General features: G+C 40.3%; 1 protein-coding gene across 8 annotated transcripts in view; it reads right to left on the bottom strand.

The window, feature by feature from the left end:
- The window catches only part of LOC101419144 (thrombospondin type-1 domain-containing protein 1-like), a 69,588-nt gene that overhangs the window by 17,852 nt on the left and 26,465 nt on the right, over positions 1 to 25,271 (bottom strand). For 4 of the 8 annotated variants that reach the window (XM_058276819.2, XM_058276818.2, XM_058276820.2 and 1 more), the window contains one exon: positions 18,357 to 18,547. In XM_058276819.2, coding sequence (XP_058132802.1) covers positions 18,357 to 18,534 — 178 coding nt within the window. In that variant the 5' untranslated portion in view covers positions 18,535 to 18,547. The other 4 variants (XR_009180771.2, XM_058276823.2, XM_058276821.2 and 1 more) reach the window with 3 other exon arrangements.

The raw sequence follows: 25,271 nt of genomic DNA, 5'->3' as shown, positions 1-25,271 counted from the left end.
AAACAAGAATGAGGTGAGAGCAATTTTACTGCCAGACCTTGAAACATAATCCAAAGCTATAGTTGTTGAAACAAAATTGTACTGGCAAAAAGACAGACTCATCAATCAGTGGAATAGAATTGACAGTCCCAAAACAAGCCCTCACCTCAATCACAAACTGGTTTTCTGAAAACCTACCAAATGCATGTTAACAGGAGAAAACAGTCTCTTCAACAAACGGTGCTGGGAGAACTGGATATATATAACCAAAAGAATGAAAGAGAATTCATATCTCACTCCCTGTATAAGAATCAATTCAAAATGGATCAAAGACCTAAATGCAAAAGCCAGGACCACAAAACTATTAGAAGGAAATTTAGAGAAATGACCTTGTGATAGGTGGTAGTTTCTTGGATGTTACACCCAAAGTGTGAGAAAAAGAAAAAATAGATAAATGGGACCTCCTCAAAGTTAAACACTCTTGCACATTAAAGGACTTTGTCAAAAGGATGAAAATGTAGCCTAATCAACGGGAGAAAATATATGGCAATCACATACCTGACAAGGGCTAAATATCTGTGATATATAAAGAAATGCTACAGCTCAAAAGAAATGGGCATAAGACTTGAATAGACATTTGCCCAAAGAAATATAAATGGCAAAAAAACATGAAAATATGTCCAGCTTCACTAGTGATTAGGGAAATGTAAGTCACAGCTACAATCAGATATCATTCCACACCTATTAGAATGGACACTAGTAAAAATACAGAGAACTACAAGGGTTGTGGAAGATGTGGAGAGATAGAAACACTTATTCATAGTTGGTGGCATTAAAGAACGGTATAGCCACTCTGGAGGATTGTTTGGCACTTCCTAAAGAAGTTGAATAGCCCAATGGTACCACTACTGGTTATATAACTAGAAAAACTGAGAGCACTGTTAGGAACAGACATCAGCACACTGATGGTCATTGTGGAATTATTCATGTTTGCCAAAGTTGAAACCATCTGGGTTCCATCAACTGAGGAATGGATAAACAAACTGTGGTCTATTATTATGGTGGAATACTTTGCACCTTTAAGAAGAAATGAAGTCATAAAATATATGAAAACATGAATGAACCTGGAGGATATTATGTTGAATGAAGCAAGCCAGGCACAAAAGGAGAAATTCTGTATGATTGTTCTTCTGTGATCTAAATATATTGTGCAATCCCATAGAGTTAAATCACTTGAATATGGGTCAACAGAAAATATGTTAATCTTTGCAAATGAGGAGAAAAGGTAAAAGCCCAAAATCATGTTAATAACTAACTCTGCTATTAAGTGGGTATGAAATTGCTTTAGATGGAATGTCTAACATCATGTATATTACTAAAAGGAAACTAAATCTGTAACACAGGACTGTATAGCATAAGAAATGCACACGTGAACTACAACAATGGGTTAAATTGCATATATAACATCTTTCTTTGAAAGTGAACAAATGTATGTTAGTACTATGAGATGTTAGTATCAGACCAAAAGAAAAAAAAAAAAACCACATGTGAAGTGAAAGAAATCAGACACAAAGTACCACATATTGTATGATTTCATTTATATAAAATGTAGATATAGATCAATTTATAAAGATAAAATTAGAGTAGTGATTATGTAGAGTAGGGGAAGGACTGAAGGGTGGTATGGAATTTTTCTTTTGGAGTAATGTAATTGTCCCAAAATTTTTGGGGTCATGAATGCACAACATTGTGATTATATTAACAGCCACTGATTATACTTTAGGTAGACATTATGGTATGTGGATAGATAAATAATTGTGCAATAAGAGCCAGAAATAACAGCGATGTACAGCAGGGGAATTCACAGAGAGATTGAGAAGTGAAGACTTTTTTTGTTTGTTTATTATTATTATTGAAATAATTAAAATGAAAATGCTCTAATAATGACTGAAGCGATACATGCATAACTAGTTGATTTTACCAAATGTCATTGCTAGTACATTCTGGATAAACTGCTTTATTAATATGGATCAATAAAAATGACATGATTTAAAAACATGAAAGAGATAAAAATCTTGATTAGATTTACCTTGATTGGTATCCAAGTTAATCAGGATGCATTCTTTGGATTCTATGACTGAAGAGATTGTCACATGCCAGAAGGATAATTCAGCATTGAAACTGTTTTATTCTAGCAAAAGAAGCTGGGGTCTCAAGTATTAGTGACAGTATCAATAATGAAGACTTGAAATCTTTGATTTATCCAATCTATTTTGGTTCTTTTGAATACTAGGGTAATTTTCACCAGGGTTTCTTTTATTTTTTAGATGAGCTCTTATCAAAATAAAACTGCTTAATCCAACTACAGTTACCTTGGGTAGGTCTTCTGAGGACAGGCTAGGTAGCTGTGAGCATATTGCTCCTCATTTGAATGCACAGGTAGAGAAGCGGACTTGGTGCAGTGGATAGGGCATCCGTCTACCACATGGGAGATCTGTGGTTCAAACCCTGGGCCTCCATGACCTGTGTGGAGCTGGCCTACGTAGAGTGCTGATACGTGCAAGGAGTGCCGTGCCAGTCAGGGGTGCTCCCCTCGTAGGGGAGCCACATGCACAAGGAGTGTACCCTGTAAGGGGAGCCGCCCAGTGCGAAAGAAAGTGCAGCCTGCCCAGGAATGGCACCACACACACGGAGAGCTGACACAACAAGATGACACAACAAAAATAGGCACAGATTCCCATGTCACTGACAACAACAGAAGTGGACAAAAGAACATGCAGCGAATGAACACAGAGAACAGACAAATGGGGTGGGAGGAAGGGGAGAGAAATAAATTAACAAATAATAATAAATAAAATAAAATGCACAGGTAATAGTCACAGGAAATCTTGTCTCATCTTAGCATGGGGGTTTGATTTTTCTGTGATCTGATCAGTGAGGGAGGCAGACTATACACAACACCTACAGACAGACAGGAATATTAGAGTTTTAATTAAGTCTAGGGGGAGCAAATGTAAGGGCTATCATTAGTGGAGTTCATTGAAAGGATATCTGAGGAATTCTCATTTCAATTAAGACTGAAAGAAAATGAGTATGGGGGAGGCAGTGTTTGTGGAATGGGGTGGAAATTAATGTAAAAAGTGATTAGTTTAGACAGAATAGCACTGTTTAGTTGTCTTTTGTAGGTTTGAGAGGGCTTGCAAAGTATCAGTCTCTATGCCTGGTGGAGGCCTTAAGCAAGAGTAAAGGAGGTGTAGTATTTCTATTTCAGGGGAGAGCTTATGCTCTGAGAAGTATTCCATATTAAGTCCATGTAATTAACCAAGTAGCAATGACAGCTCAGAAAAGGATTCCAGTGTTTGGTCACTTTCATCTTAGGAAGAGCAATGGAAGAAATGAAAAGTAAGTGAATAAATTTGGGAAGATGTAAGGATAGTTTATAAAAAAGGAGAAGAGAGGGTGCTAGGATTTAGTCAAACTGTTGTTTGATTTGTTCTTTGCAGTGACCAATGTAGTTTGAAAACAGTCAGAAGAATAGCATTTCAGAGAGAGCAAGGAAAAAGAAGTTCCAAAACCAGATCATGGTTCAATTCTTCCGTGGTTCCAAGTAAGGATTTATTTACGGAGAAATCCATGTTGACGTTAGCCAGCTCTCCTTTGAGGAATCATTGTTGGTCTCTGTGAGTCAAAGGGTGGGTGGGGTGAGGAATTGGTAACTGTGCTGGTAGTTTGATTGTGAAGGCAAGGACAGGAGATCAGGAACTTGGGGAGAAATAGGTTAGGAGGAAGTTTTTGTTTAACAATGGAATAGATGGAATGCGCTTCAATGGTGAGATGGATTGTGAGAAGAGGGAGCAGTTTCTGATTTAGGAGATTCAATTTAAAATCAATTCTATAGTCAGCAAAAAATCAGGAGAGGAAGAGTTCACCAGAGACTTTGGTCTCAGCCAGAGGTAACAACACTTCTCAATTTAATAGAAGAGAAGGTGTAGCCAATGTGAATGGTTGCAAGGAATATTTGAAGATGTTATGCTATGGAAGGGAAATCTGAAAATTGATGATCCATCTACTTCTTAAGAGGATATTCTATACATTAAAAGTGAGGTGTTCTGTTAGAATAAGTGTGATCGAAAGCTATGGAGGAGATTTCATGTATTTATAGAGATCAGAGCAGTAATATAATTGTCAAGACATTTGAGGTGCCAGATATATTTGATAGTCACTAGGAGTAGTGACTTTGGGTTTATACCAGGAACAATATCCTAATCTCATGAGGTGTCAGAGGCAATCATGGAGAAATGCAGGTATTTAGGTCTTGATCACTAGCAGTAGCAGTTAGTATGACGGACATAAGAAATTAAATGTTGGATTTGTAATGCTGAAATGTGTAACTGGATTAACCTAGACATTCAAGACAGAGGTCAGAGGCTGATATTTGGCAAGAGGCATGAAGGCATGAGGAGATTCCTGTGAACAAGCCCAAAGGGAGGTGGTTGTGACCACAGGGTGCGGCCTCTGACACGTGATGGGAGATGGGACAGTCCAGGTAAAGCCTGGGTGTGGTGAATAATGTACCAGGAATTTAAGCTTGGCACACAGGCTAAGCGGCATTCAAATCACAGCTGTGTGATCTTCTAGGCATGTAATTTGGTCATGTTATTAAAGTTTGCCGAACTTCTAATCATAACCTTTGTGAAATTGTTTGAAAAAAATAATCTACAGGATTATTCTGACAATAAAATAAGGAAATCTATGTGAATCTTTCCTTTTTCTAGACTTAAGGTAAAAGTGGGTGCTTACTTTGTTTATGACACATTACCATTTTTGTTCTTTGAATACACTTAATTATTAAAAGTTTAAGGGACAAATGTATAGTTTATAAATGATTAATGCTTTTACACTTGTGTATATTTATATATAAATTGAAGGACATTGCAGCAATATTGATAAATACAGGACTGGATTTCAGTAAGCCTTTTCTTAAAAGAGCAGATGGGCAACCAGCTACACCCTTACGCTCATCCATCCTACATTTTCTGAGATTTGCCCTACAAGGATTGTCTCTTGGCACAACATTATAATCTATGTATTCCTGCTAATTTCTAATGAATGGTATTTTCAGGGCTAGACTTGGAGAATGGGTGACATTGATCTGTCCAAATGAATACATTCTTAAACTTATTAACTCCTTCATGAAATAGATTTTAATTTGCATGAATGATATCCAAATGTACAGGTAAAATATCTAAAAGTCAGGCTTGAGGGAGTGATAATTCTTAAAATCCCAAGTGGGATGACCAAAATGATTTAGGGCAAGTGTATATGAAAGAGCAGAAACTGCACAGATCATGAAGTGGGTGGATTCCAGAGGACTGGGAGGGACACGGGTGAAACAATGAAGCCCCAGTGTATGCAACAACATGGATGAATCTTGAGGACATCATGTTGAATGAAATAAGTCAGATGCAAAAGGACAAATCTCTCATGGCCTCACTAATATAAACTAATAAGTCAACTCATGGAGGTAAGATCTAGAGCATAAGTTACCAGGAGATACAATGAGGACAGATAATAGGGAACTGATGCTTAATGTGTGCAGACAATTTAATGAGGTTGACTGTAAAAGTTTAAAAATGGATACATGTGATGGTAGCAAATTATTGTGAGTGCAGTTAACAGTGTTCATATATGGCAGTGATTGTGGCAGAAAGGGGAAGCTTATGGTTGTATATGTCATTAGAAGGAAACTAGAGAATGAAATTGGTACTATATAACATAATGAATCCTGTTGTGGATGATGAATGTAGTTAATAATACAAATATAAGTGCTCTTTCATGAAGTATAATAAATGTATGCTACTTGTGTAAGGTGCTAATAATAGGGTGTTATATGGGAAAATACTAATAATGCAAATTCTTGCACAGTAAACAGTAATACTGTAATATATTCAACAACTGTAACAAATGTACATTAACAATGCTAAAGAGCATTAATAGTGGGAATAAAGAATATGGTAGCTTTCTTTTTGGAGTAATGAAACTATTCTAAATTCATTCTGGTGATGAATGCAAAACTATGTGATTGCACTGAGAGCCATGGATTGTACATTATGGATGGAGTGTGTGGAGCTCAAAGAATAAAATTTTAAAAAGAAAAAATCTAGCATGAATGTCACTCAATTCCTGGTTTAGGTGTTAATAATTTGGAAGATTTTCTTGAATATTCAAATCCAACACTGGTGCCTACACTGGGATCACAAAAATTTATTCTTCTAACATCAAAGTATGATCTACTCATTCTTTATAACATATTTTTTACTGATATCTACTCTCCCAGTCATTGACTCATGTGAAGTAGAAATCATGTATGTCAATGTCATCTTTTTTTAATTTCAAAATTCTTTTTCTTTATTAAATTGTCTTTTTTAAAAAAAGATACATAGATTGCAAAAAATGTTACATAAAAAAATAAGAGGTATCATCTTTTATACCAGTTTTGGCAAAAAGAGCAGTTCAAGAATAGTATTGGCTGAATTATAGATACTTTCCTTCAGACATTTTGTAATATTTAAGAAAGGAGATATCTTTGAGGTAGTACTTCAAGAGATATAAAGAAGTCAGTGTTGGCATAAAGACAGGCAGATTGACAAATGGAACTGAATAAAAATCTCAGAAATAGACCCTCACAGCTATGGTGAAGTGATTTTTTGACAAGGCTGTCAAGTCCTCCCAGGTGGATCAGAACATTCTATTCAACAAATGGTAATGGGAAAATGATAGACATATACAAAAGAAAGAAAGATGACCCCTATTTCACAACTTATACAAAAATTAACTCAAAAGATATCAAGGGCCTAAATATAAAGCCAATAAACATAAGAATCCTAGAAGATGTTGTAGAGAAACATCTTCAAGATCTTGTGAAGGATGGTGGTTTCTTAAACATTACACATAAAGCACAATCAATGAAGGAAAATATAGATAAATGGGATCTCTCAAAATTAAACACCTCTGTACCTCAAAGGACTTTGTGAAAAGGGTGAAAAGGCAGGCAAGTCAATGGGAGAAAATATTTGGCAACCACATATCAAATAAGGATTTAATATCCATGATATATACAGATAATATAGCTAAACAATAAAAAGATTAACTATCAAATTTTAAAAATGGGCAAAAGAGTTGAAAAGACAATTGTCCAAAGAGGAAATAGAAATGGAGAAAAAACTAATGAAATATTGCTCAACATCAGTAGCGATTAGGAAAATTCAAATAAAAACTACAATGAAAGGGAAATGTGGGAAAATGTATTAGATTAGGCAGGCAAGACTCAATTTTCTCACAAAAACAATGGAGAAAGAGCCAAAAGCTATCTGAGGGAACGGCTTTGGGGTCAGCAAACCAGTATGGTGCTACACAAGTCCCAGGAGGGTAAGGGAAAGAGAGAGGAAGAACCCAAAACAACAAATGTCAGTTACCAAATCCCTGCAGTGTCTGCGCTGGGTCCCCTCCCAACCGCACATATACTAAGCTGGGGTAAAACCCCTGGCTCACTGCAGCTGACTGAGATGGGAACAGATTTCTTCCTCCCTTTCAGCTATTCAAGGCAAAATGGAGGGGGAGATGGGGAGACTTTTCATGAGTAAATTTGTCCAGCAGATCCCAATAAGAATCTCAACTCTGGATGACCAAAACACAGGAAAGCGAAGACTGAAACGCCTCCATGGAAATGTGTGCTCTTGAGCACCATCTGATGATACATCTGAAAATTGTATGGAAAAAATGTTTCTGGTTCTCTCTGTATCCTATGTATCCTAGCCCCTGGGAGAAAATCTATACCACATTGGTGAGTTCCTGGTCTGATTTTGACAACCTAAGCTGGGTAATTTTTAAAAAATGGTAGAACACAAATGGAGTTTCCCACTACCACAAATTAGGCAGGAGATTTTCCCATACTCAGAGAAGTCACATATCCAGAATGCAATGGATTGGCCTCACCCTGGGAAAAATCAGCTTCATGTTCTTTGTACCTCTCCTGCTAGGTAAGTATGGGGTAATTTTAAGAACTTAGAATAAGCTGAAACAAATACCAGAGAAGACCTGTGGGAAAAAAAAGGAAGAGAGAATTTGGCCATCAGAGTAAATTCACCAACATATTCAGATGGCTAGACATCAGCAAATAATCACAAGCCATACTAGGAAACAGGAAGAGGTGGCCTAAAGAAATAAACCAAATGACCTGATAATCACACAACTCTCCTAAATCAATTCAAAGAATTTAAAGAAAATATGACTAAAGAAATAAAGGATATTAACAAGATACTGCATGAGTATAAAGAACAATTTGAAAGTCTGCAAAGAAAAGTAACAGACCTGATGGGAATGAAGGACATGATGGATGAGATTAAAAATACATTAGTGATACATATAAGCAGATTTTAATTGCTCTAAGACAGAATTAGGGATTTGAAAATCACAATATCTGAATTGGAAAAGTCAGGAAAACAGAAAGACAAGAGAATGGAAAAAATGAATCCAGGACTCTGCAAATTGAATGAAAATGGCAATTGTTTATACACACTATCAGTGCTCCAGAAGGAGAAGAGACTAGAAATGGGAGAGAAAGAATATTTGAGGAAATAATGATTGAAAACTTCCCTACCCTTATGAAAGACATAAATATCAATATCCAAGAAGGACAATGCACCCCAAACAGATTAAATCCAAAGAGGCATGTGCTGAGACCCACTATACAGAATGACAAATATCAGAGATAGAGGATTCTGAAAGCATCAAGAGAAAAGCAAAGCAACACATACAAGGGATACTTGATAAGATTAACTGCTGCATCCTCATCAGAAACCATGGAGGAGAGAAGAATTCTATATCTGGCAAAACTGTACTTCAAAAATGAGGGTGAGTTCAATGTTTTCACAGACAAATAAAAATTGATGAAATATGTTACCAAAAGACCAGAATTATAAGAGATACTAGAGGCAGTGCTGCAGCCTGCAAGGAAAAAACAAGGATGAGATTTGGAGAAGAGTAAAGAAATGAAGATTACTAAGAAGGGTAAATTAAAGGGTAAAAAGATAGACAATAGAATGATATGATGAGAGAAATGAAGGACAAAATAGATGAAGTAAGTAATGTCTTTATATTAATGACATTAAATGTTAATGACTTAAACTCCCCAATCCAAAGACTTAGACTGATAGAATGAATAAAAAGTATGAGCCATCGATATGTTTTCTACAAAAGACCAACTTCAGATATAAGGTCACAACCAGGATAAATGTAATAAGTTGGAAAAAGATCATGCAAATAGTAACCAAAACAGACTGGAGTAGTGATATTAGTATTGGACAAACAGATTTCAAGTCAAAACTGATAAAAAAGGATGAAGAGGAAACGGACTTTGGCCCAGTGGTTAGGGCGTCCGTCTACCATATGGGAGGTCCGCGGTTCAAACCCCGGGCCTCCTTGACCCGTGTGGAGCTAGCCATGCGCAGTGCTGATGCGCGCAAGGAGTGCCGTGCCACGCAAGGGTGTCCCCCGCGTGCCCCACGCGCAAGGAGTGCTCCTGTGAGGAATGCCGCCCAGTGTGAAAAGAAAGTGCAGCCTGCCCAGGAAAGGCACGGCCCACGCTTCCCATACCGCTGACGACAACAGAAGCGGATAAAGAAACAAGACGCAGCAAATAGACACCAAGAACAGACAACCAGGGGAGGGGGGGAAATTAAATAAATAAATAAATCCCCCCAAAAAAAAAAAAAGGATGAAGAAGGTCATTATATATTTTAAAAGAAGCAATTCACCTAGAAGAAATAGCTATAATAAATATTTATGCACCTAACCTGAGTGACCAAAGATACATGAGGAACACGCTGGTAAAACTGCAGGGAGGAACAGGTTCCTCTATAATAATAGTTGGAGACTTCAATACACCCCACTCAGTATTGGATAGAACATCAGGACAGAGGATAAAGAAAGAGAACAAGAATAATATGACAAATGAACTAGACCTAACAAACATCTATGAAGCACTGCATCCCCAAACAGCACAGTGTACTTTACTTTTTAAGAGATGAGATCATTTGTTGGGTCACAGGACAAGTCTCAATTAATTTACAAAGTTTGAAGTTGTGCAAAACACTTTCTCTGATAATAACAGAGTGAAACAAAATCAATAATGGATGGAAAAAGGGAAATTCATAATTATATGGAGATTAAACAACACACTTTTAAATAATAAGTTGGTCAAAGAAGAAATTGGAGGAGTATTCAAATATCTTGAGGTGAATGAAATAAGAACACAACATATCAAAAGTTATGGGACACTGCAAAAGCAGTGTTAGATTAAAAAAGAAGAAAGATCTAAAATTGAAGTTCTAACTACACACCTGAAGGAAACTGAAAAAGAACAGTAAACTTAGGCCAAACCAACCCAAAGGAAAAAGTAGTAAAGATCAGAGCAGTAATAAATGAAATCGAGAACAAAAAAAACAATACAGAGAAATAACAAAACCAAAAGTTGGTTTTTTTTAGAAGATCAACAAACTCAACAAATCCTTAGCTGGAATGACAAAGAAATAAGAGAGAAGACACAAATAAATATAATCAGAAATGAGAGAGGGGACATTACTACTGATCCTGCAGAAATAAGAGAGATCATAAGAGGATACTATGAACAACTGTATATGAAAAAACCAGACAATGTTGAGGAGATGGATAATTTCCTAGAAACACACGAATTACCTACACTGACCCTGGAAGAAGTAGAAAAGCACAACATATTATAAGAGATTGAAAGTCATTAAAATCCTCCAAAGGATGAGAAGCCAAGGACCCGATGCCTTCACAGGTGAAATCTACCACTCATTCAAAGATGATCTAATACCAATCTTGCTCAAGCTCTCCCCAAACACTTGAGAAGGGAAGAACACCAGCAGACTCACTCCATGAAACCCACATCACCCTAACAGCAAAACTAGATAAAGATACTAAAAAAAAATTTAAATTCCAGACCATTTTCTCTAATGCATAGAAATGCAAAAATCCTCAACAAAATACTTGCAAACAGAGTCCAAAAAGTACATTGAAAGAATTATGACCCTCAATCAAGTGGGTTTTATCCCAGATGCAGAGGGTGGTTCAACAGCATAAAATCAATTGGTGTAATAAGCCATATTAATAAGTTGAGGAAGAAAAATCACATGATCTTCTTGATTGGTGCAGAAAAGTTATTTCATAAAGTACAGTACCTTTTCCTGATAAAAACACTCCAAAGATAGGAAGGAGGAAACTTTCTCAATATGGTAATGTGTATATATGAAAAACCTGCAGCTACCATTGAATTCAATGGGAAGGACAAAGCTTCCCCACTGAAATCTAGAACAAGACTACGAGGCCTACTGTCACTGCTGTTATTCAATATGTGCTACAAAATAAAACTAAACAATTAAAAAATGGGCAAGTGCCTTGAAAAGATCACCATCTGAAGAAGAAATACAAATGGCAAAGAGACACATGAATAAATGTTCAACATCACTAGCAATTAAGGAAATGCAAATTAAAACTTAAATGAGGTATCAGTTCACACTTATTAGATTGGCTATCATAAAAAGTAAAAAAACTGTAAACGTTGGAGAAGATGTGGAGAGACAGTGATGCTTTTTCACTGTTGGTGTGAATGTAGAATGGTACAGCCCCTGCAGAGGACTGTTTGGCAGTTCCTAAGGAAGAGAATACTTGCCATGTGACCTGACAACATCATTGCCAGCTGTATACCAGAAGAACTGAGGGCAGAGACACAGACATCTGCACACCAGTGTTCACATTGGGATTATTCATGAATGCCAGAAGTAGGAAACAACCCATGTGTCCATCAACTGATGAATGGATAAACAATTGTGGCATGTGCACATGAAGGAATGTTACGCAGCTGTGAGAAGAAATGAAGTGGTGAAGCATATGACAACATGGATGAATGTGGAGGATATGATTTTGAGTAAAGCATGCCAGCCATAAAAGGAAAAATACTGTATGATTATGCTAATATGAACTAAATATATTGTGTAAACTCAAGGAATTAATAATTGGAAAACAGGTCACAAGAAAATAGAATGAAGATAGAGAATGGAAAGCTGAGGGTTAATCTCTGCAGATTTGGTATAAAGGTTATTCGTAGACCTTAGGAAATAAATAGAAACAGTGAGAGCACATCTTAGTGTTTGTAACTAGCAGAGCTATTCTATGGCTTTGACAGTGGTTGAAAAGGGTAAGTCCAAGGTCATGTACATTACAAGAAGGAAAGCTAAAAACTGTAATCTGGGACTGTGTAAGATAGTAAAACCTCATGTAAAACACAAATATGGGTGATACTGCTTATATAAAACTGTTTTTACAAAATATAAATAAAAATAACCTAGAACAAATGAAAAAGAATAGGAGCTACATATGGCAGGGGAAGCATAGAGAAACTGAGAGATGCTGAGATTCTTTGTTTTCTTTTTATTATTATTATTACTATTATTAGAATAATGAAACTGCTCTAAAAAGGATTGAAGTGATGAATGCACAACTATTGTTTCTACCAAGTACCACTGATGAAAACTTTGGCTTGATTTATGCTTTAGTAATATGTATCAATAAAATTGATTTGTTAAAAAAACAACAATGAGATATCATTTCACACCTATTAGAATGGATACTATTAAAAAGTCAGAAATCTCTGAGTGTTGGAGAGGATGTGGAGAGACAGGAACCTTATTCACTGTTGGTGGAGTGTAGAATGGTACTACAATTGTGGGGGACTGCCTGTCAGTTCCTAAGGAAGTTGAACATAGACTTGCCTTGTGACCTGGCAATACCATTACTAGCTATGTACCCAGAGGAACTGAGAGCAGTGTCACAGAGACATCCACCTGCTGATGTTTTTAGTGACTTTATTCATGATTGCCAAAAGTTGGAAACAATCTAAGTGTCAATCAACTGATGAATGGACAAACTGTGGTATATATACACAACGGAATATTTTACAGCAGTAAGAAAAAATGAAGTCATGAAGCATATGACAACGTGGATGAGCCTATAAGACATTACATTTTTTTAAAGATTTTTTAAATTTATTTCTCTCCTCCCCCCCAGTTGTCTGTTCTCTGTGTATAAGATATTACTTTGAGTGAAGCAAGCCAGACACAAAAGGACAAATAGTGTATGACTGTGCTTTAAGAACTAAATATAAGGTCCTCAAGATTCATCTATGTTATCGCATGTGTTCGTACTGTGTTCCTTCTTACAGATGAGTGATATTCCTTTGTATGCATATTCAAGAATTTGTTTATCCATTCATCTGTTGATGGGTATTTGGGTTGATTCCAGCTTTTGGTGATAGTGAGCAATGCTGCTATGTACATTGGTGTGCATTTACCTGTTCGTGTCCTTGCTTTCAATTCTTCTGGGTATATACCCACTGTGGAATTGCTGGATCATAGTCCAGATCTATAGTTAGTTTTTCAAGCAACTGCCAAACTGTCCTCCACAATCACTGCACCATTCTACATTCCCGCCAGCAGTGCCCCAGGTTTCCCATTCTTCCCCACCTACTTACCACTGGTAGTCTCCTGCTTTTTAATAGCTTCCAGTCTAACGGGTGTAAGATGATATCTCATTGCAGTTTTGATTTGCATTTTCCTAATAGCTAGTGATGTTAAGCATCTTTTCATGTGCTTTTCAGCCATTTCTATTTCTTCTTTGGAGAAGTGTCTATACAAATCACTTGCCCATTTATTAAATGGGTTGTCTTTTTATTTTCAAGGTGTAGGATTTCTTTACATATGCTTGATATTAGACTCCTTTCAGATATATGGTTACCAAATATTTTCTCCCATTGGGGAGGCTGCCTGTGTTGATTGAAGCAAGTCAGGTATTGAAGGACCTCACTGATAAGAAATAAGCAAGTTGAGCAACTCACAGAGCTAGAGTTTGTAAGATAGGTTTACCAGAAATAGAAAGGGAGAAGGTTGTTAGCCAATGCCCATAAGGGTAAAACCTATAAGATGGAAATGTGTACTTGTGCAGTGAAGGGATGTGACAGGTGTGGAGTGATACTAATGGGTTGGATGGTGCAGGTTTGATGGGGGTAGGGTAGGGTGAGTGTGTTGAATGGTCCATGGAACTGGGGAGAGGGTTGGGGGAGGGAGCAGGTGAACACTGGGGATCTGTGGGTACCTAGTTGAAACTACCATGCTGGGAAAGCTCTTTTGGTGATATGGCAAGGAAGGGTTACTGGTTTGGGGTCCTCAATGGGGAGGCATTTGTGCCAGGGTGCACCTGGGGCAGGCTTCCAGGGAGTGTATGAGTGATCATTTTGCCATAGTGTTTTGTATCAGTGGGTGGAAACTCACATAAAGAGCAGGAAGGAATTGGACTCCCATCCTGGGGTGGCCCATTATGTTCTCAAATAGAGGGACAGGAGTCTCTCAAGAGCACGGGCAATATCTAATAGGGAAAGACAGACAGTGTGTCAAGCCCTCAGTGTTGCTGCAAACAACTATGAATCTTGTCCTTCAAGGAGTGAAGCCTCGTGGTTGCTGTGTGCCACAGGGGAGGGGGAGGCAGGAATAGAATAGATGAAACAGGCGATATTTTGGGGGCAATAGAAGTTTTCTAAATGATCTTGCAGTGATGGATACAGGCTATGCTAAACTTCATCAAAATTTATAAAAGTGTACACTCAAAAATGTAAACCATAACGTAAACTATTGACCATGGTTAGTAGCTATGTACATCAGTTGTAAGAAATGTATCATCCACATATAAAAAGGTTATTTATATGGGAAGGGGGAAAATGGTCAGGACGTTGGGTAAATGGGATCCCCTGTATTTTTTGTGTGACTTTACTGGGACCTGACAAAATGAAGAAAAGCAAGACACCATGGGAACAAATGGATGAAAATGTCAGTGTACATATAGGACAACAGATCTCACAGTGATGAAAGGCAAAATGTGTCAAAAAATTTTTTCTTAAGTATTTTTTATTTTATAAATCCCCAAATTCACTATGTTTTTAATTTTAAAACATTTTCTGAATTTTATTATGTTTAAAACTATCATTATTATTTCATTTTCTTATTAATTGTATTTGGCTACTTTATTGGGTTCATTTTGGAGAAGTTTTGGATCACAGAAGGGTTACAACTGTGGCAGGGGAGGATCAGTGGGGCAGGGTGTCAGTGATGGGGATACATGGGAGGAGGTTCACTGGACATAAATATAAGGCATATAAATGTGTTCAAAGGTTCATGGGGCATGGCCATAGTGGCTGGAGATTCACACAATAACCAAACGAATATCAAATGCCCATCCTGGGGATCTCTGCCACATTCTCCACTGGAGCCCCAAATACAGGGGCAATGACTAGTGGAGGAGAATGGTCCATTGATGGGCCATTGATACTGATGACTATGATTATGAACCTTTGCTCTTGAAATTGAAACTTGGCATAATATTGCAGGATGCCCAAGAGTTACCTACTGGAAGCCTCCCTGTTGCTCAAATGAGGCCTCTTCTAAGACAAAACTCAGCATATAAATGCAATAAATTCCCCCAAGGAAAATGACTCCCAGGGATGAGACTCCCTGGCACCAAGGGATTGCTACCAAGTACCAACAATGCAACTGGAGAAAATAAAGGCCTTGACCAAATGGGGGAAAAGGTGGAGACAAATGAGTTTACATGGTTCAGAGACTTCAAAGTAAGTTGGGAGGGAATTCCAGAGGTAACCTTTATGCACATCTCAGCATGATCACATAGACTGTCAAAGTAGATACTATCCCAAATAGTGGGGCTCCTGAGGGCTCTGGAGACATCCAGACACTACAGTCAGGGCAGATAGCTCAGGAGTTTGGTCCCTTGCCAGTGGGCCCTACTTTGGGATTTATGCTCTCCAGTGTGACAGAGTCAGACTCCCTTGTGGTTTCCCTACACATGGCTCCTCTGTCCTTCTGTTTGAACTTATAATTTGTACTGAAGTTGGTAGGTATACCTCTAAGAGACATAAATCTCTGGGCTGTCCTTGTGCCAGCCTAGCCCTGAGTCTTAAAGGAGTTGTGACACCTCCTCTCCAGTTCATTGGACTGACCCAGGACAAGTAACAAGGAGGAGATGAAGGAGAACCAATATGCCAAGGAATCAAGAGTGCCTACAACTGCTAGCAAGAGAGTTCCATGCACTGGCTGTATGGGATTGAAGCATCCCCCTCAAATAAAGGTGGAGTGGGCATCACCATCCCAGAATCCTCAGGATTGGGGAATGTACTATGGACTACAGTACACTTACTAGTATTCTACTCTAGACCTTTTGTAATTCTAGCAATGGAGGAAATAGTGATGTGCAGGCAGTGGCCACTGGAGGTTCTGAGGGTAGGGAGAGGGAGAAAGAGGTATAATATGAGGGCATCTTCAAGACTTGGGAATCAGCCTGAATGACATTACAGCAACAGACACAGGTCAATATATATACTGCCATAAGTTACAGAATTGAGTGCGAGAAAGTGTAAACTGCAATTCAAACTATAAACCATAATGAGTGGCAATGCTACAAAATGTGTTTCCAATGCAATGAATGTACCCCGCTAATCAAAGATGTTGCTAATGTGAGAAAGTGTGGGAGGTGTGGGGAGCAGGGCATATGAGAATCCCCTATATATTCTCTGTGACATTTATGTAGTCTAAGTATCTTTTAAAAAGTAAAAAAAAAAAAAAAAAAAAAAAGAAAAGACACATACACAAAAGAACTGGATAAATTTTGTAAAATCTTGGAGTTAACAATTAGAATATAGGTCACCAGAAAATAGAAAGAGGGTAGAGGAAATAAAAGTTAAGGATTAAACTGTGCAGAATTGGTATAAAGGTTGTAAATCTTTAGAAGTGAATAGAAATTGTGAAAGCACATCGTAGGGTTTGTAAGTAGCAGAGCTATTATATAGGTATCACACTGGTTGAAAGGATAAGTCCAAGGTCATGTATATTACTAGAAGGAAAGCTAAAAAATGTAACATGGGACTGTACAACATAGTGAAACCTTATGTGAAATATGAAAATGGGGGATATTGCATATTTTAAACTAACACAATATAAATACAAATAATTAGAGAGACGTAAACAGAATAGCAGCTACGTGTGTTCAGGGAAGCATAGAGATTGGGAGGTGTTTTTTGTTTGTTTATTTTTTGGGTTATTATCGGAGTAATGAAAATGCTCCTTAATGATTGAAGTGATAAATGGACAACTATGTGATTACCCTGACTACCACTGATAATAAACTTTGAATGGATTTATGCTTCATTATTACCAATAAAATTGATTTGTTAAAGAAAACTAATCTTAACCAATCATTTAATCAAAAGACATCTCAGTTGAATTGTAGAAAATCAAAAGGTATCACACCCAGAGGAATAGATTAGTTTACAAACACAATCTTGCCCTTTTGGGGATTGATAAATAAACTTAAACAGCCACATGCTGACTTTAGCAGTTTGATATGGTTATGAATTCCAAAAATAGATATTGGATTATGTTTGTAGTCTGGTCTGAACAAGGGCATGATTAAGTTATGATTAGAGATTTTATTGGGCCATGTCATTAGGGCACTGGGTCCCCACTGCCTGGTGGGGGGGGGGGGGCTCACAGATAAAAGGCATGGCAAAGGACAGAGTTGAGGGTTTCTGAAGTTGGAGTGTTGATGTTGGAGTTTGATGCCGAAGCCTTAAGCTGGAGCCCTGGGAATAAGCTCACAGAGGAAACAGAAGCAAGCCCCAGGAAGAGAGGAACCCTGAGCCCAGGAAGAAGCAAGACCCTGGAAGGGAGGAACCCAGGAAGCCTGAATCTCCACAGCTGTCAGCAGCCATCTTGCTCCAACATGTGAAAATAGACTGGTGAGGGATGTAGCTTATGCTTTATGGCCTAGTATCTGTAAGCTCCTACCCCAAATAAACACCCTGTATAGAAACCAAGCAATTTCTGGTTTGCATCAGCACCACCTTGGCTGAAAACTCACTGACTTAAGAATTTCTTTCCCATAACTATCAAGGTCATTATAATATGGTGAATGAGACTGTTCATGAATTCCAGGGAAGAAGAGGTTAAACAGCTGTTTTAGTATCTAGCTGTGCGGGCAAGTCAGCGACATCCTCGGGGGCCATTTCTCAGCCTTGCCTCCCCCCCTCACCTTGGTGTGCAGAGGCTTCATGTCTCCATTCTAGATCCCTGGGAGGCGTAGGTCTAATGGAACAGCCTGAGCACACCTTGTGACCCAAACAGGGAACAGAGGCCCCAGCTGCTTCTCAGGGTGGGAACTGCACAGAGGTTGTGTGGTACCTGCTTCGTCCTCAGGGGAAGGCCCGCTCCCCACTGGACGTCCTGCCTCTCCAAAGCAAAGCTGTGTGTGGGGAGCTGCCGTCCCACAGCCTGACCTGAGTCGTGGACCTCCTCGGGGAACCGGCAAGGAGGGCGTCTCTTCCCGGGCCCTTTGGGTGCTCTGTGCTGAAGAAGTCATAAAGCGGTCAGTGCTGGAAAAAAATAAGAGTCAGTGTTAAACCAGGCAATGCTGGGCAGTTACTTGGGTGCAGATTTAGCTTAATGAGTCAGTACAAAGCCGACGCACTCACAGCCATCCAGGCTGACTGAGCCAAACCATTTCAGAGATCACTGAGCAAAGACTGCTGAGGACTGGACAGTGAGAGGAAAAGGCTGACCACAAAGGTGCAAATCTGTGAGTACTGAAAGGTTTCTTTTCTCAAGTCAAATAGCTCTCCTAACAGAACTTAACAAACACCAATCACAGGGAGTTCTCATCAAGAGGGCATTTGCTCTAGAGAAGTGCATATATTCTATTTTTTTTCCATGCTCTTTCATGGGCCATTACATTTATTTTGAGCATTCCTTTTTACGTTTTATCAAAATTATTTTCATGCTTTAAATCTAAATCATGAAAACACTTCATGGAGCATCTATCTTAAAGGACGGCATCTATTCTTTTGAGAATTATCTTCTAAATATTTTAATGACATTCAGATTTTTGAAGATTGAAATTTATCAATTAACTATTAGCAATTCCTTAATTTATCTTGTTAGGCTATTGCTCTTAATTGCTCTTATTAGGATTTTTCTTTCTGGTAATAATGAACTTGCAAAACTTTGGCACTCTTTATAAAATTTAAATATTTTCAGCAATTCTCCTCAGTCTTTCCAGGATTGTGCCATTATCTGTGTTTCATGAAATTTTATTTTTCGTAAAATTTAAAGTAATACATCCCTGATCAATTTTTATATGGACTTTTCTATTGTATCGAATACTGAATCTTCCTATTTCTCATACTGGGGACAAGAATTTTCACATCCAGGACTTAGAAAGAACTTCTTGACCTGAAGACATAATAGTAATAAAACGAAATCAACAGTTTGCCAAGCTTAGTTCAAAGCCCTCTCTAAGCATCAACTTGGTTTATCCTTCAAAACCTGCATGAGGTTAACGGGGGAGGGGTGGTGTGGGCGAGAGGGGAAGGTCTGTGGGAGCCGATCCCGTCGCGGTCGCAGCCCCCGTGGTCGGGGCACTGGGAGACGCCTGGGGCCCAGCTGGAGCCCGGGACCCACGGAGCCCGCAGCCAGGCGGTGGGACCAGGCTCAAGCGCCCAGGCCGACTCCAGGGCCCCGCCCACTGCGCCTGGGGCCGGGTGCGGGGGAGCCCGAAGCGAGCCCAGCTGAGCTGAGCCGAGGCGAGCGCAGCCGAGCAGGGTCCTGCCGAATCCAGCTGAGCCGAGCCCAGGGCAGCTGAGCCCAGCCGAGTGGAGACCAGTAGGGCCGAGACCAGTAGGGCAGAGCCCCGCCCAGGAGAGCCTACCCCAGCCCAGCCGAGCAAAGCCGAACCGGGACTCGCCGAGCCGAGGCCATCCGGACCTAGCCGAACCCGTCTGAGCCGAACCCTACTGAGCCCAGCCTAGCCCAGCCCCTGCCCAGCCCAACCGATCCAGCCGAGGCGAGCCTTGTCGAATCCTAGCACCACCGAGTCCAGCGCACTGAGCGCAGCTGAGCCAGGTCCACCGAGCCGAGACCAGCTCAATCGAGCCAGACGAACCCAACCAAGCCCAGCACACCCGAGCCCAGCCGAGTCCAAACGAGCCGTGGCCAACCGAACCCTGCCCAGTGCAGCCGAACTGAGTCCTGCCGCATCCAGCCGAGCATGAGCCCACCAGCCGAGCCCAGCCGAGCCCAGCCCACTGAGCCCAGCTGAGCCCAGCCTGGGTGAGCCCAGCGCCGCCGAGCCGAGACCAGCTCAGTCGAGCCAGACGAGCCCAACGGAGTCCAGCACACACGAGCCTGGCTGAGTCCAAAGGAGCCGTGGCCAGCCGGCCCAGCCCAACTGAGCCAAGTCGAGCCGAGCCCAACCAAGCCAGGTCCAGCTCAGTGGATCCGAGCCCAGCCGAGCCGAACCCTGCCGAGTGCAGCCGAGCTGAGTCCTGCCGAATCCAGCCCAGCCGAGTCCAGTGGAGACGAGCCCAGCGGAGAAGATACCAACAGGGCCAAGACCAATAGGGCAGAGCGCATCAGAGCCAGCCCAGCCCAGCCCAGCCGAGCAGAGCCCATGCCAGCCCAGCCCAGCCCAGCCCAGCCCAGCCCAGCCGAGCAGAGCCCATGCCAGCCCAGCCCAGCCCAGCCCAGCCCAGCCCAGCCCAGCCCAGCCCAGCCCAGCCCAGCCCGAAGAGCCTGGCCCACCCAAGCCGAGCCGAGCCGAGCCAAGACTCGCCAAGCTGAGGCCAGCCGAGCTGAGCCGAGCTCGACTGAGCCGAACCCAACTGAGCCGAGCCCAGCCCCCCGGGGCGCGCATGCCGAGCTTGGACTTCCTGCCAAAGAAAGGGACCCTGGAAAATTCACAACTAAGAGAAAATTACGAACTACACTCAAGCTACAGACTTTAGAGGAATAAAAGGTCGGTAAAAGAATATCATGAACAATAGTACAACAAACTAGATAACTTAGGTAGAACAGACAACTTCCTACAAGCATACAAAGTACCAAAACGGACTGAAGAATAAATAGAAAGTAAGATCAGAGCTCTAACAAGAGATGGAACAATCATCAAAAATTTCCCCACCCATGCTTCACGGACAACTACGGGACATTGTAGATCCCCCCAGGGCCCACTGGATGGAACGTGGGAGAGTGTGGGCTATGATGTGGACCATTGACTATGGGGTGCAGCGATGCCCAGAGATGTACTTACCAGGTGCAATGGATGTGTCATGATGATGGGAGAGTGTTGCTGTGGGGGGAGTGGGGGGTGGGGGCGGTGGGGGTGAATGGGACTTCATATGTTTTGAATGTAATATTTTTTAAAAAATGAATAGAAAATTAAAAAAAAAAATTTCCCCACCCAGAAGAATCCAGGACCAGATGGCTTCCTTGGTCAATTTTACTAAAAATATACAGAATAACTAACACTAATAGTTTTCAAACTCTTCCAAATATAAAAAGAGGCGAGAAATTTCCTAGCTTGTTGCATGAGGCATCAATGTTCTGATATTGAAGATTCCGCAGGACCCTACAGGCCAGGAGTTACTTGAACTCGTCTGAAAACTCCTGAACCTGCCGCACAGCACCCCCCGCAGCTCGTCTGCAGGGTCGTGAGCGGGAGGAGCAGGAGTCTCCCAGGAACTCAGCAGGGTCCGCACAGGAAGATCAAGCACTGAGCAGCACCTTGGGCTCCTCAGCTCGGCCCACCAGCGGCTGGGGGTACAGGGGCAGAGCTGGCCAAGTCGGGGGTCGCGGGGCTGCCAGGGCTGGGGGCGCTCGGCCCTGCTGCCCAGGATGCTCTGCCGCCCCCCGGGACCACGAGGCAGGACCTGCAGAGGAGCCCAGCGGCGCAGGCGCAGTAGAGCAAGGTGCCGGAGCCGCCGGTGGACTGCGAGAGAGGGGCCTCCTGCGGGACCCGGGTTACTGGAGACCCTGGTGCCCGTGAAAGAGAAGTCGAGGAGTGAGCTGAACCCCAAGGTGAGCCTCCCGGGGAGCGGCGCAGACAGGTGCAGGTGAGCTCCACCTGCAGCCTCCGTGCACACCTGGCCGCGCTCCTGCTGGCGCCAGCAGCAGCCACAGGGCGAGCCCTTCCCGGCCTGGCTGGGGCAGCCGCTGTGGGACTAAGCGGACCCACCTTGCCAGGAAAGCACAAAGAAAACTGATGAACCCAGATGAGAAGATGAAGATGATCCAGCTGTCACAGAGCAACTCTGAAATATGGAGTGGATCCTGCCCCTGTTGTAGGAACAGCCCAGAACTTGGTCACTTCTCTAAGAAATCTCTAAATTTCTTTCCGTGAACTCTGCAAAATCAACTGAATGCTATATCTTTGGCACCCTGAACTTGGTCTCCTAATTTTAACTATATAAAAACATTGGTGTACACTTGTTGGCTCAAGAACTAAAATAATGTGGTTATTTTACAGTATTCCTTTGAAAAGAAAAGAAAACTTAAATGGACTTCATTGAAATGTTTTGGACTTTAAACTAAGTTCACTTTGTGGCCATATGAATAAACATTTTTAGCTGTGGAACTTTTTGTCGGTTTATTTGTTTTCACGTGGACATCTTATTTCATTTTTTGAGAAAAACTATACTGTTTCTGTGTATTTGGGAAACAAGAAGGGCGAAACATGGTAGTATAATGCGAACCTACACATTTCAAAATCTTGAATTCTTACAGAACACATCTTAGGATTCCTTCTCTGTGAAACATAATGAAATTCAGCAAGAGGAAACATGAATAAGTTGGGGTTGCACAATTTAAACAAAGTTTGATAGTGGTTACGGGGAAAAGTACAGCAGTAATCTCTCCTGTAATTTTTATTTGTGTCAATGTTATTTAGCCCTATTGAATTAGTATCATGAACATCTTACTTCTGTTAAGATCTGTTTAAATACAGTTGATTTCTAGCAGGGATATTTTACTGCAAAATATAGTGTTTTAGAAAACTGACAGCTGCCTTTCAAGCAATATTGGAAATGTGTCTTTATTTACAGTCAAACATTAATTCCATACAATTTGGCACCAAAATATTTTTTTAGATAGTTAAGTGTGTGTTTAGAAGTTAGAAACTTTAAATACTGTTCTTAGGTTCCATTTGGACTTTTCTTGGATACACAGTAGTAAAAGTTGTACACTCAGAACTTGAGTAGGGCATTATGATTTTGCATGTACTAGAACCAGTTAGTTTTATCTTTGTGGTGGAATTTTTGTTAGTTGAAACTTACCTCATGTATAAGTCAGTTAAGTAAAGTAGTAGGTAATTGAAATGTCAATAGAATCAAGTGAAATATAAAATTTTAAACTCATTCATTTGAGTTTCAAACTTAGCATATTACACTTAGAAAAGGTAACTTACTTTTAAGTACCATCTGCAATAAAAAAGGAAAAACCTGAAGATATATATTTAGACTGGCATAGAATTTTGATTTTAATTAGCCCTGTTTTGATTTTTGACTTATACATGTTTTGCAGACATTTTCACTTACTTTGCAATTGAGACCAGAAACACTTGAAGATCTGGTCCTGCAGAGAACGTGGGAAACTTACTCCCAGATCACAAATACTTGCCTCTGAGTAAATGTGCTTCCTTGAGACGAGCCATAGAGGGGCCATGTTTTACTCAACCTTTCCACTACAGGAAAACAGCAGATTTACTTTGTTTTTAAACCATTTCCCTTTTGTTTATAACTTAGAAATTGTGAGAAGCTGTATTTAATTTTTAAAATGTGGAAAGATAAATCAGATTTAACATAAATGTGTTAGTTCTCTAGGAAGAAAAGTGCAGTCCAAAATAGCAAAAGTGAGACCTGGTAAAACATGTAGTCTTTATTTTTAAAAACACATACTTGGTCTTTTGTCTATGTCTCTTTTATGCCACTACAGTAAATGTGTCCTTGATGTAAATGCAAAACTTTGTCTTGATTAAATTGTAGACATACTACTGAAGCCTTTACAACATAACTCAATAATAAGAAAGTAACTAACCACTACACAAACCTCATGATAATTTCCTGAGGGACACGAGTTTCAACAATATGTCAGACTGAGCCAAGTTGCCTGCCCAAGGACTGCCTCATGAGTTCCAGAGAATGTGATGGAAGGTGTTGCTCATGTGAGCTTGCTGTAGTGCTGGTGTCCCATGCGCAGTCTTTCTTCCTTGTAGAATCACCCAGATTCCTCATGTAAGGAAAATGGGTGGAAACAGCATGCTGACAGTGAGTGGTCCTCTCTGTAAGCACATCGTGTTCATTTTACCTTCTTTCCCACCCTCTCTCTCCCTTCCCCCTTCCCTCACTACCCCAGCTGCCCTCCATGGCAAAGACATTTAAGCCAGGGAGCCTCCCAGATGACTTTTCCATCCAGATGCCAGTCTTCCTTTGACACCCACAGTGGGCACATGAAGGGTTTCATACTTTGGCAAGAGTAGAGAGTTCATATTCCTCTTTTGGAGCTTCAGAAGGCCCGCAAGATTAGTAGCCAAGCTCTTACACGTGCCAGAGCTGCTTGCTGGATTCCTAACAGCTCAACTTTCTAGAAGTGCACTTTGAAGGAAGTAGAGTTTCCCCAAATCACAGCTACACCACCCTTGGGCAAATGCAGTTTCTGTTTTCAGCTTCTTAAATCTGAATTTCCAAAGGTTTCTTGCCTCTATAATGTATACACATTCCGGGTAAACAGAGGGTAAAAAGACTGTGAATGTTGACATGACCTGGTAAATCTTAAGCTCTATTAACTTGTCAAGTTAACTGCCAGGTGGCTTTCACTGTGTTTAAAAATAGCCTGCATTCCAAACAAAACAAAACTATAAAGCTATTGTGATTACAACAGTGTGGTCATGGTGAAATGATAGACAGGTAGATAATTGAAACAGAATAGAGAGAAAAAAGGTATATCCTGCACATATATATAGTGAACAGTCAACTAATCTATGACAAAAGAACAAAGGCTATTAAAGATGTAAGGACAGTTTCCAAGAAATGGTGCTGGAAAAACCGGACTACCAAATGCAAAAAGAATATGGACATATACTACGTAAATTTCTCTAAAACAAACTCAAAATGCATCATTAATCAAAGAATGCAAAAATATGCAATTTTTTAAAGTAATTATAGGTGGCATTGGGTTCAATGACTTTTTATGCAGAATCCTAAAAGCATTATATATTGAAAGAAAAAATGTTAGGTTGGACTTCATTAAAAAATTTAAAACCTGTATTCT

This window comes from Dasypus novemcinctus, chromosome 15 (genome assembly GCF_030445035.2).
Source record: "Dasypus novemcinctus isolate mDasNov1 chromosome 15, mDasNov1.1.hap2, whole genome shotgun sequence".
NCBI lineage: Eukaryota > Metazoa > Chordata > Mammalia > Cingulata > Dasypodidae > Dasypus > Dasypus novemcinctus.
This window is presented reverse-complemented; position numbering and strand designations above follow the sequence as displayed.